The 13,041-nt window shown below is 52.2% G+C and overlaps 1 protein-coding gene across 1 annotated transcript; it reads right to left on the bottom strand.

Moving 5' to 3' along the window:
* Positions 1–785: 785 nt before the first annotated feature.
* SELPLG (selectin P ligand) lies at positions 786–11,728 on the bottom strand. The gene is made up of 2 exons (XM_016924121.4): positions 11,134–11,728; positions 786–2,881 (listed from the first exon to the last, which is right to left on the bottom strand). Exon 2 carries the CDS (start codon positions 2,874–2,876, stop codon positions 1,578–1,580), a length of 1,299 nt encoding a protein of 432 aa, XP_016779610.1. The 5' UTR covers positions 2,877–2,881; positions 11,134–11,728; the 3' UTR covers positions 786–1,577.
* Between the last annotated feature and the right edge of the window lie 1,313 nt (positions 11,729–13,041).

The raw sequence follows: 13,041 nt of genomic DNA on the forward strand, positions 1-13,041 counted from the left end.
CCACTGCAAAATCCCATAGCTGCAGTCCCTGCAGTGATTGAGAGAGTCCCACTCCCCTTGAACAAAGTCTTCCTTACCATGCTTTAACAAGGGTCATTGAATCTTTTTTTTTTTTGAGACGGAGTCTTACTCTGTCACCCAGGCTGGAGTGCAGTAGCGTGATCTCAGCTCACTGCAACCTCGTCCGCCTCCCGGGTTCAAGCAATTCTCCTGCCTCAGCCTCCCCAGTAGCTGGGACTACAGGCATGTGCCACCACACCTGACTAATTTTTGTATTTTTAGTAGAGACAGGGTTTCACTATGTTGGCCAGGCTAGTCTTGAACTCCTGACCTCAGGTGATGTACCTGCCTCAGCCTCCCAAAGTACTGGGATTACAGGCATGAGCCACCGCTCCCAGTCCCATTTTTTTTTTCTTTAACAGGAGGATAGATTGATGTTTAGAGGGATATTGGTCCGAGGTTTGGGGGGGACCAAACTCTGTGGGCCAAAACTGGGTAATGGAGGAAGTGGAATAAAGTGGTCACTGGTGGGGAAGGGGCAGCCCTCCCTTTGGCCCCCCCATAGCCTGAACTTTTCCTGGTCACCCAAGGATGTACAAGACCCCCTGTTGTCCAAGAGGCAAAACTGAAGTCAACCTAACAGCCCATGAAAGAGGCTTCCTGGGGGGCCAGGGGCTGAGGGCAGACAGCTGAGGACCAGCCCCCATCCTGCACTGAGGGATGGAGAATTCCGGGAAGGCTGCCTGAAGGAGACAGCCTTGAAACCTTGAAGGATTCCGCTATCGTTTGTCCATCACATATTTATTGCCTGCACTGGACCTGCAGTTGGGATACTGCAGTGAACAAGACAGAGCCCACCCTGGAAAATGGCCACAGGGGAAGGCAAGAGACGATAGCTGGGGGTCACTTGTCACTAGATGGAAGCTCCTTGGTCCACACAGTCCCAAAGAAAGGTCTGCCCTTGGGCCCACGAAACCCATCCCAGCCCTCACAGGCTGAACCTCACCCTGGGTTTTCCCAGAGAGGTGCCCAAGAAGACCCAAGCTGCCCCAAGTCAGAGGAGCAGCAGGAAACAGCCTCAGAAGTCCGTCACTCTTCAGTACTCCTCCCTTAGAATGTCCACTTCCTGTTTGGTGACCATGGCAACCAAAAGACAATGGCAGTGCAGTGCGTGTGGGATGGGGGAACTCCATCTTCCTTGGGTACATGGGGAGGAGACTCCAGTGACCAGGAGAAGCGGGGAGAGCCATGGGAGATGTTAGAGGGACCCAGAGAAGATGGGGGACAGGAAAAAGGAGAGAATCTGTCTCAAGTAAATGGCCTCCTGCCTTGGACCTCGGCTGAAATGTGGCTGGGCTTCATCCGTGGAGGGAGGAAAGAGGTGGCTCCACTTGCCCGTCTGCTTGGCCCCAGGCTGCTCTTGTCCTGTTTGGGTGGCCAGAGTTCCTTCCCTGAAGATCCCCATCCCCAGGGGTCTCCGAGGAAGCCCAGAGCTGTGGAATGGGGTCTGGGCACTCAGGGGTGGCCCAGGAGAGACCGTGGAGGTGGGGTCTTGCCAAAACAGATGGCAGAGTGAGCTAAGGGAGGAAGCTGTGCAGGGTGAGGTCATCCCCCTCACGGTCCTCCCTGGGCTCTGGCGTCAGGCCCTGGCTCTTGGCCTTGGACAGGCCCCCATTGGCTGTGGCAGAGGGCCCCTCACCCCCATCAGGCAACAGGGATGAGATGCAGACCATCTCGGTGGGGGAGTAATTACGCACGGGGTACATGTGGCCCTTGCGGGAGAGGCGGACCGCCAGCACCACAGTGCACACGAAGAAGATAGTGGCCACCAGCGCCAAGATTAGGATGGCCAGCAAGCACTGCTTCACAGAGATGTGGTCTGGGGCCCCCACTGGGTAGTTGACGGACAAATTGCTGGCTGCCATGGGAATGCCCTTGTGAGTAACAGAGGACACAGAAAAGGGTATGAACAGACCTCTTTTGGTAGTAGGTTCCATGGAAAGGGCCTCTGTGGCACTGGGTTCTGTGGACAGGGCCTCCATGGCTGCCAGTGGAGTGGTCTGTGCCTCCGTGGCTGTGGGTTGAGTGGTCTGTGCCTCTGTGTTTGCCAGAGGAGTGGTCTGTGCCTCAGTGGCTTCTGGTGCAGTGGTCTGTGCCTCCATGGCTGTGGTTTGAGTGGTCTGTGCCTCCACGGCTGCTGGTGGAGTGGTCTGTGCTTCCATGGCTGCTGGTGCAGTGGTCTGTGCCTCCATGGCTGCTGGTGCAGTGGTCTGTGCCTCCATGGCTGCTGGTGCAGTGGTCTGTGCCTCCATGCCTGTGGGTTGAGTGGTCTGTGCTTCCGTGGCTGCTGGTGGAGTGGTCTGTGCCTCTGTGGCTGCCAGTGGAGTGGTCTGTGCCTCCGTGGCCGTCAGTCGAGTTGTCTGTGCCTCTGTGGCTGCCAGTGGAATGGTCTGTGCCTCCGTGGGCACTGGTTGAGTGGTCTGTGCCTCCGTGGCTGCTGGTTGAGTGGTCTGTATCTCCATAGCTGCTGAATCCGTGGACAGGTTCCCCATGTTGGCCAGCTCCGTGGTCAGCTCTGTGACTGCCCCTCCTGCATCCAGGCCAGTAGAACGCCTTGCAGCAGGCACCACAGTGGTAGACTCAGGGGTTCCAGGCCCAGTCAGAGGAGTGGTGTCAGTGCTGTTCCTCAGTATTTCTGGAGGCTCCGTTTCTGGCAGGGAATCATAATCTAGGTACTCATATTCGGTGGCCTGTCTCCGGTCCCGGGCAAGCAGGGGACCCAAGGCTTTCTCGGCTTCATCTGCCCAGGTGTCCCACAGCTGCAAGCTGTTGCCAGGGCCCAGTAGGATCAGCAGCAGGAGGAGTTGCAGAGGCATGGCACCTAGGAGGAGACAATGGGTGGAGGGATGTCAAGAGAGCTTCACCCTTGGGCTTAGCAAGCACCCTAGACCACCACCCTCTACTGCCACAGCTGGAAGCATGTCTGGTCTGGAGCAGGGACTGGGGACTTAGGCATCCCTGACATGCCTGGGATGGAGAAGATCCTCAGCCAGTAGCAGTTATTATTATTACTAATCAACATGAATAAAGCCATCCAGGAGGGCCCTTTAACTTCTTCTAGATGGTGCATAGAAATTGATTTGCCTCCCTCTCCATTTTGGTTAAGCCACTTTATTTGTGGACAAGACAATCCACTGGGGTGTAGAAAGAATTAGTGCTTCTGCTTCTAGTTCTATTAACTTTTCATGTCACTCCTTTTTTTTTTTTTTTTTTTTTTTTTTTTTTTTTTTTTTTTTTTTAGATGGAGTCTTGCTCTGTCACCCAGGCTGGAGTACAGTGGCGCTATCTCAGCTCACTGCAACCTCCACCTCCCGGGTTCAAGTGATTCTCCTGTCTCAGCCTCCCGAGAAGCTGGGATTACAGGCATGCACCACCACGCCCAGCTAATTTGTGTATTTTTAGTAGAGACGGGGTTTCACTATGTTGGCCAGGCTGGTCTCAAACTCCTGGCCTCAAGTTATCTGCCCACCTTGGCCTTCCACAGTTCTGGGATTAGGCATGAGCCACTGCGCCTGACCTCATGTCACTCCTTCTTAATTTCAAGTATTACATTATTTATAATCTATCATAAGAGTAAAGTAGTACCTGCACAGAATTCATAAATAGATTAATTGACCACTTACGAAGTCCATAAGCAGAAGAGTTTGTAAACCACAGACCTCCCAGATACCGCTGCTTATTGGACCTTTGAGGCCTCTTGGAGTCTGATTCTACCTGCTGCCCCCTCTCCCTGCCCACTGCCATGCCACCTCTATATGTCTGTCTTCCTCCTTCTCCTATCTTGCTTCCACCCTCCATAGCCCTTGCCAGTCCTCAGAGTCTCAGTTTGTCTCATTCCTTCTCAATGTCTTGGCTTGGTCGCATTTGCTTTGGTGGTGTTCTTGCCTGCACAAGGCACAACAGGGATGACGGTGCCTACTTCACAGCCTATTGTGAGGATAAAATGAAGGGATGCATGCAAGACCCTTAGCACTTCGTTTGCTTGACAACCTCTCAGCAAAGATTGGCTGATTTAGTTCTTTCAGTCAACCTGCACTATAAGTCTTCAAGGGCCCAGGGCTACTTAATTACACTCTCCATGGCCAGGAGAAAACTCAAATCTCTTCAGAACAGCCCTGCTCTCAGGAAGCTTATAGTCACTGAGTGTGCCTGTGGGTAGGACCACTGTCTATTCAGAGACTCTACATTGTCCTCCCTACTAGGTAGCCAGAAAAGACAGTGCCTCTTGTTTGGTCATCTCATTGATCTTTCTTCTTGGCATTGTGAACACCTGCGCTTTCTTGTTTTCTTTCTCTCCCCTCATGCTCTCCTTGGCACTGGCTGGTGTTTACAGAATTAAAAATTCTATGCTGAGAATCCTATGGTGAGTGACAGCCACGTTCTGGGGCAGGATTCAGGTATTCCTGCATTCCCTGGATATAACACCCTTCAGCAGCACACAACTTTTAGAATAGTGTCTGATGCAGAGTGGGCATTCAAGAATAGCACCCGGACAATTTCCAGTCTCTTCCTTTGTACTTCATTCACATGATTTGGAGGAACGAACAGTTGCTCATCATTCCTCGGGTGACTGTAACTCACTCACGGGCCCCTCACCTTCCAGGTTCAATCTGATCTCTTTCATATGTTAGTTAGAATTATGTTGGTTTCTTTTCTTTTTTTTTTTTTTTTTTTCCAAGACAGAGTCTCGCTCTGTTGCCCAGGATGGAGTGCAGTGGCACGACCTTGGCTCACTGCAACCTCCGCCTCCCGGGTTCAAGCAATTCTCCTTCCTCAGCCTCCCAAGTAGCTGGGACTACAGGCGCACACAACTATGCCCAGCTAATTTTTGTATTTTTAGTAGAGACAGGGTTTCGCCATGTTGGTCAGGCTGGTCTCAAACTCCTGACCACAAGCAATCTGCCCACCTCAGCCTCCCAAAGTGCTGGGATTACAGGGCGTGGGCCACCGTGCCAGGCCTATGTTGGTTTCAAATATGCAAATCTGATCATATCTTAAACTAATTTATTTCCATTTATTTATTGACTTACTTATATTAGAGACAGATTCTCACTTTGTCTCCCAGTCTGGAGTGCAGTAGTGCAATTATAGCTCACTGCAGCTTCGACCTCCTAGGCTCAAGTGATTCTCTCACCTCAGCCTCCTGAGTAGTAGGGACTATATGCACATGCCACCACATCTGGTTAATTTTTAATTTTTTTTTTTTTTTTGTAGAGACGGGGTCTTGCTGTTGTCCAGGCTGGTCTCAAACTCCTGGCCTCAAGCAATCCTCCTGCCTCGGCCTCTCAAAGCACTGAGATTATAGGCATGAGCCACCACACCCAACCCACATCTTAAAATAATTTCTTAGGCCAGGCGCAGTGGCTCACGCCTGTAATGCCAACTGTTTGAGAAGCCAAGGCAGCTGGCTTACCTGATGTCAGGAGTTCAAGACTAGTCCGGCCAACATGGTGAAACCCTGTCTCTACTAAAAATACAAAAATTAGCCGGGCGTGGTGGTGCTCCCTGTAATTCCAGCTATTTGGGAGCCCAAGGCAGGAGAATTGCTTGAACCTGGGAGCCAGAGGTTGCAGTGAGCCAAGATCACACCACTGCACTCCAGCCTGGGCGACAGAGTGAGACCCTGTCTCAAAACAAAACAAGAAAACAAAAGTTCCAAGCTTACGGTAGGTGCTTAATAAATGTAACACACACACACACACACACACACACACACACACTTTTGCCTCCCAATTTGCCTTCAGGGCAGCAGAGTTTCTTTGGGGTAGAGTTCTTATCTGGGGGAAGAATCTACGGCCCAACCTTGGCCCCACTTTCCTGGAGGCAGGGACTTTAGGAAGAAGCCATTAGCCTAGAGACATATTTCATACTTGTGAGCACACTCACAGCCACCAACCCCCACTTGGGCAGTTCTCTGTTCCTGGAAGGCAAAGCCCTCAGCCACTTCCTGGAAGCAGAGAAGGTGGGGGCAAAGTTGCAAGGCCTGGTCTCCCTGGTTCCCGGGTTGGGGGAGGCATCTTGGTGAGTCAGGGCCGGACTTGCAGCAGCCCGGAGGCTGGGAGAATAACACAGAAACACGGAGGGTGCTGGGGCCCAGTTCTTCAGGTAGGCTGTCACTGTTGCCCACCCTTCCCCTACAGCCATCCCCACAGCCTCCTGCACCCAGAGACAGCTGGGGTGGAGGAGAGGCTGGGGCCTGAATCCCACATTTGCCCCCACTTAGCGGCTGTGTAAACTCGGGCAGGTTGCTTCACCCTCTCTAAGCCTCAGTTTCCTCATTGTAAAACTGGCAATATTGCTAAAAAAAAATCATCATGAGAATTGAATGAGTGTATGGAAGGTCCCAGACGCTGGCTTCCAGCCGGGGGTACTTTATCTGGAGGACTCTCTTCGGCGCTGCAGGCAGATGAGCAGAGGAAATGGAGGTCTCAGACTCAGAGGGTATGGAGATGGCGGCCTTTCTACCTCCCCCGTGGGTGTTTGGGCTTTGAGAAAGCAGAGACCTCCGTACCTGTTATGATAAGACCTGGTACATTCGGAAAGCCCAGACCGCCTTTCCTGGGCCCGTCTAAAGCAACCACCTTATCCTACATGTTCCTGGTGTCAGTGCTGAAAGTCCCTCAACCCCAGAAACCCCTCACTCCCAGGCAAACTGGGGGTGGGGGGTTGTTGGTCACCCCAGCCTGGTCCCTGCCATCCCACGGGCTTTAAGACACAGCAGCCTGGAGCCAGGCCACAGCTGAGCAGGCATCAGCCCATCTAACAGAAAGAAAATCTGAGGCTCAGCCAGGCACGGTGCCTCGAGCTTGTACTCCTAGCACTTTGGGAGGCCAAGGCAGGAGGATGACTTGAAGGCAGGGGTTCAAGACCAGCCTGGGCAACATACTGAGACCCATATCTACAAAAAAATTAAAAATTAGCCAGGTATGCTGGTGATGCCTGTAGTCCCAGCTACTCGGGAGGCTGAGGCCAGAGGATGGCTTGAGCCCAGGTCAAGGCTGCAGTGAGCTGTGATCGCACCACTGCACTCCAGCCTGGGTGACAGAGTAAGACCCTGTCTCTAAGAAAAAAACATATTTTTTTAATGAAATAAAAGAAAACCCGAGGCTCTGAGAGATCTTGTCTCAGCTGAGGCCACACAGGTAGAAGGGGGAGGAGCTGAGTTTTCTCACTGTGTATGGCAGGTAGCATAATACCTCCTTAATATTTGCTACAGTAAATGTATTATACAACAATAAAAATGACATATGTGGAAGCCCCTCCCGCGGAGGGATGATTTCATCCTCTCACTATCTGGTGACCTCATTCCTCCTCACCCCTGTGTTCACTGGCTCTAACGGTGCCATCACACTGATTAGCAAGCAAGGCCCGGAGCGGCCGGATCACTCCCAGGCCCCACCTTCCACCTCTCCTCTTCCTGGAAGGCCAAAAGACAGTCCCACAGAAGTGGGGCCAGGGCAGGGCTCCGACAGAGGGGTCTCCAGTGACCACGTCCTATTTGTCTCAACACTTGCCTAACAGAGTAGGTCAGAGACTGCTCGTTTGCCTCTTTCACCCTAAAACCAGGCTGCTTCTGGCCCAGGCCCCATCTAGAACCCATATGGGCCCCATCTAGGCTGTGTGGAGGAGCAGGCTGCAGGGGGCCCAGACTCCAGCTCCAGAGACCCCGCCGTGTGGCCGCCCTGAGCTGCTCAGGAAAGATCCTCGTGGGGCTCCACGCCGCTAGGAACCTTGCACTGAGAATCCTGAAACTGGTGGTCAGAGCGGGCAGGATCTTGGAATGCTAAAATTCAAAAGACTGAGCATCTCAGGGTTTGGGTCAAGTAGTCACCAAGAGAAGGAAAGACCCCAGATAACTGAGGCACAGGCAGCAGATCTAAGTCTGGGTAGACAGGACAGGCCCTGCCCTGCCCTGCTGTGCCCTGGGAGTCACATCAAACCAGGTCAATCCCCAGCTCTGTCCCTTAGAAGCTGTGTGACCTGGGGCAACTCACCTCACCTCTCTGAGCTGTGGGTTCCTTAGCTGGAATACAAGGACAATGGTAGCACCCGCTTTTTATGGGGTTGTTGTGGGTTGAAGAGGGCCAGGGAAATGCTGAGTCCTCCCAGAAGCCTTTCCAGATTGCCCCAGGCACGATTAGTCACCTCCCGTGTTTAAATCATTTCTGCTGTTCATTTACTTTCTAAAAATGTATTCACATTGACTCCTAAACTTCCAGAAGGCAGGAACCACAGCTGTCTTGCTGATCAGGCCACAGGCCCAGGATTTAGCCGATGGGCAGGCACACACCCCTCGCAACACTTGCCCCAGTGGCTGGCAGCCATTGTGGCTGTCTGCTCTGCTGCCCCCACCAGACCACAAGTTTTTGGAGGGCAGGAGCTCTCCTGGGTCTCCTGGCATCCCCAGGGGCCTCACTAAATGCCTCTGCAGAAGAGGACATGTGACTGAGGCAGGGGAACGTGCACAGAACTGCACAGCACGTGCTGTCTTCACACTTTTCACACCACATTTGCCAGCTGACACTTTCCAACCTCTTTCCATCATCTACCTCAACTTACATCAGGGAGTCTCTGTAGACATTTTTTCCCACTTATCATCGCCCTTATGAAAGGTTTATTTATTTATTTAATTTTAGAGATAGGGTCTTGCTCTGTTGCCCAGGCTCGACTACAGTGGTGCAATCATAGCTCACTGTAGGCTTGAACTCCTGGGCTCAAGCGATCCTCCCAAGTAGCTAGGACTACAGGTGCATGCCATCAGACCCGGCTACTTTTAAATTTTTTGTAGAGATGGGTTTTCACCATGTTGCCCAGGTTGGTCTCAAACTCCTGGGCTCAAGCAATCCATCTGCTTCAGCCTCCCAAAGTGCTGGGATTTATAGGCATGAGCCACGGTGACCAGCCCTCCTCACGAAAAGTTAATAGCACAGATATGCTGTATATCTGTTTAATATTTGGTGGCTTGCAAACCACAGTGTTAGTTGAGATTTTTTTGTTACACCCCCCTCCCCACCCTCCACCCCGCCAAGAACCAAGTTACACCTGTTGGAACCCAAACTTGCTGGCCTGATCCAGAGGCAGTAAGGTACTTGGCACAAATGAATTCAATGAGACCTACATCTGGTTAGTTGAACAACTGTCTTTAAACAGTTTTCTAAACACTCCTGTGTAGACAGACAGATTAACAAACACAGACCCCCAACACACACACACCAGCCATCTTATCTCCTTCTAGACCACTGGCCCCCACTGCCATCTTCCTGTTCAAGTTCAGCAAAGGAAATCGAGACACAGGCCTAGGGTCACCACGAACTCCATGGGCATCCTGCAGCCAGAAGCCATGCCGCCAGAGGCAGCTGCTTCTCCCCTTCAAGCCTCAGTTTTCTCATCTGTAAAAGGGGCACTGTCCACCCTCCAAGGTTCTCGGATGATTGATTCCCCAGCTCCTCTGAATGCCCCACTCTGGGCCCAGCCCAGCAGCCCAGCCCTTCCGCTCTCTGAGGTTTAACTCCCCTGGCTGCTGGCCAAGCCTGCTGAGGGAGGCATCAACCACCTAGAGCACGGCCTCGGAAGAGACTCTGGGGCTGTCTGAGGGCCTGGGAGCCACCTTCTGAGGCCCCGGCCCACTGAGGGGCCTGGCTCTGGGGGCCTCAAAGTCAGAGATGGAAAAAAAAGGAAAACAGAAGAAAGAGGAAAGAGGAAGAGAATTCCAGGCAACAGAAGCCCAGATATCGACAATATGGTGTGTGTGTGTGTGTGTGTGTGTGTACAGCAGGGCACAACTGGCCCCCACCATTTCCTTTTAGTGTCCTGAAAGTATCTCAAATACAAACTAATAAGAGTATTCTAATTTTTTTTTTTTTTTTGAGACGGGGTCTCACTCTGCCACCCAGGTTGGAGTGCAGTGGCACAATCTCGGCTTACTGCGACCTCCCCCTCCCAGGTTCAAGTGATCCTCCCACCTCAGCCTCCCAAGTAGCTGAGACCACAGGCATACACCACTACACCTAGCTAAGTTTCTGTATTTTTGGTAGAGACGAGGTTTCACCATGTTGCCCAGGTTGGTCTAGAACTCCTGAGCTCAGGCCATCCACCTGCCTCGGCCTCCCAAAGGGCTGGGATTACAGGTGTGAGCCACTGCACCCAGCCAAGTATTCTAATTATTATTATTATTATTGTTTTCCCTTTTGCTAACAATAGTATCTTAATTCTAATATTTTAATAGTTTGCCACAGACAAGTGTCATTTCCTCAGTCTTATAAAAAGTGGGAAGAATGCATCTTTCTCTGAAAAGAACTTTTTTATGCGTCCATAACATGCAGCTTCAAGAGAAATCCTGCACTCCCTCTACTTTCTGGAGTCTTCCAGACCTAATCTCAGCTCCGCCCCTAAACAAATCCCTTCACCTCTCCCGACCTCAGTTTCCCATCCAGGAAAGGAGAGGATAAGATCATTTCTAGGGAAACACTCATGGTTTCTCTGATTTTCAAAATCAGAATGCCGCCAAGCCAGACGCTGCAGGCAAACTGGCCAGGGAGGGAAGTAAGTTAATGGGAGGCTGGGGCTGGTGGGTCACACCTGTAATTTCAGCACTTTGGGAGGCCAACGCAAGAGGCTTGAGGCCAGGAGTTTGAGACCAGCCTCGGCATCAAAGTGAGACCCCATCTCTAGGAAAGGTAAAAATATTAGCTGCATGCGGTGATGTGTGCCTGTAGTCCCAGCTACTCAGGAGGCTGAGGTGGGAGGATCACTTGTGCCCAGGAGTTTAAGGCTGCAGTGAGCCATGATTGTGCCACTGCACTCCAGCCTGGGTGACAGAGTAAGACCCTGTCTCAAAAAAAGAAGGAAAAAAAAAGTTGGCAGGAGCAGGATTCAGAAGAGTCACAGAATAAGGCCACAGACTCCAGGAAGACTTTAGTCTTGAGTCGGAGGAGCCTCAGTTTGCCCTCCCCAGGGGCTGCAGCTCAAGAAGGGCCTGGCGGTCCTACCTGGGCCTGCCAGCAGCTATAAGGCAGGCCCTTGGCCCATGGGGACCTCCAGCCACTCCCTGGGGTTTTGCAAGCCAGCACTTACCACCGTGCTCAGCAGAGCATGGGACAGCTGCCTCGTGGGCCCAGAAGAAGTGGCTTCTCTGCTTTAGTGACAAGGTCCCAGCCCACGCTGCCAGGCACTGCTGTGGCACCCCCTGCGGCAGTCCCGGATCCGAGCAACCCCCAGTGGCTGTGTGTGGAAGGAGGAAGCGAGAATGTGGTTACTTAGGCAGGGCCATGTGACAGCCCACACCCCATTGTTTGTGACAGCTTTGGTGACAACATTGATAAAGACAGGGTGGGTAGTGGGGCACCTCCTAGGTCTGACACTGTTCTTGGGTTCCCATAACTGTGAAAACACTAAGAACCAAGTAGAAGCTTTCTGGGGAGAAGTTCTTCGGTTTTGGGTGGGGCCCAAACTGAGAAAGGCCACAGCATTACTTCAGCAGCAATGGACAGTCGGGGCCAGAGGGAGCCCCCTGAAGGACAGGAGTGACCAGAGAAAAAGGAGAATGGTCTTGCTTCTTGCCCAAGATTGGTGGGGCGTGGGGAGGGGTGGGAGGTGGTCAGGGGGCAAAAAACACAAAATATGAATCTTCAAAGGGTTTGCAAATATGGTGTATTTCTTCTCGCAGGACTCAAAACACTCTCTGTAGATGCACAGCACAGGCCCTTTTAGCTGCAACCAAGAGCCTCTCTAGGGAGCTGGACTACAGATACCACAAGGGCAAGGCCTGCTTATCTTATTTCTTCATCCTAAATTTGTTCATTTGACCAACTCTGGCACTCCAGACTGCATGCCCTGAGGTCTAAAGGCCAGCAATTCTGGGCTGTGGCCCTCTGGTAGCCCCCCATCCAATGGGGAGGCCAGCGAGTAAACAATTCGGTGGAACATCATGCCACAATGACACAGCGCAGTGAGTGCCATCCTGCGGTGAGCAAGGGAGGGGCCTCTCCTTCCATCCTGGGTGGGGGAGGGAGGTTAACAGGAGGAGCTTCCAAGAAGTGGCACTTGAGATGACAAGCCAGGTGGGCATCCCAGGCAGAGAGCACAGCAGAGGCAAAGGCTGGGAGGCCTAAGAATACCCAGACACTTCCAGAAGGGAGGGAATAGGGGGGTCTCCCAGGATCTGCCCTGCAGCTTTGCACCAGGCAAGGGCTCAGGACATGCACAGAAAGATACTCATATCTTGCCTTGCACAAAGTTGTTTTTTTTTTTTGAGATGGAGTTTCACTCTTTTTGCCCAGGCTGGAGTGCAATGGCACAATCTCGGCTCACCGCAACCTCCGCCTCCCGGGTTCAAGCTATTCTTCTGCCTCAGCCTCCTGAGTATCTGGGATTACAGGCATGTGCCACCACCCCGGCTAATTTTGTATTTATAGTAGAGATGGGGTTTCTCCACGTTTGTCAGGCTGGTTGGTCTTGAACTCTTGACTTCAGGTGATCCACCTGCCTCGGCCTCCCAAAGTGCTGGGATTACAGGCGTGAGCCACCGTGCCCAGCCGCACACAGGTTGTTTTAAAATGAAAACCAGAGACCCAGCAGGTGTTCGCCATGACACAGTCTCAGCCACCTTAAGAAGCTGCAGCTGGAAACAGCCAAAAGCTCACCCTGCCAGCACAGACAGGGAAACTGAAGCCACAAGAGGGGAAGTGAGACCCCTAGAACCCAGGCCCCTCACCCTTCCCCAGCAGGTTTGGAAATAGCCATCCTTCAGGGACAGGGGACTGAGAAACTCTAAACAGACCCAAGACTGCCTGCAGGTCACTCTCTGATTAGCGGAGGTGAGTGGTTGCAAGCTGTCTGTCACATCCAGCCTGCCACGTGGTTTTGTGCAGCTTGTGAGCTAAGAATGGTGGTTACATTTTTAAGTGGTTGGAAAATGTTTTGTGATGCATAAAAACTGTGAAATTCGAGATTCCGTTTTCATAAAGTTTTCTTGGGACACAG

The sequence above is a fragment of the Pan troglodytes genome, chromosome 10 (assembly GCF_028858775.2).
Source record: "Pan troglodytes isolate AG18354 chromosome 10, NHGRI_mPanTro3-v2.0_pri, whole genome shotgun sequence".
Taxonomy (NCBI): domain Eukaryota; kingdom Metazoa; phylum Chordata; class Mammalia; order Primates; family Hominidae; genus Pan; species Pan troglodytes.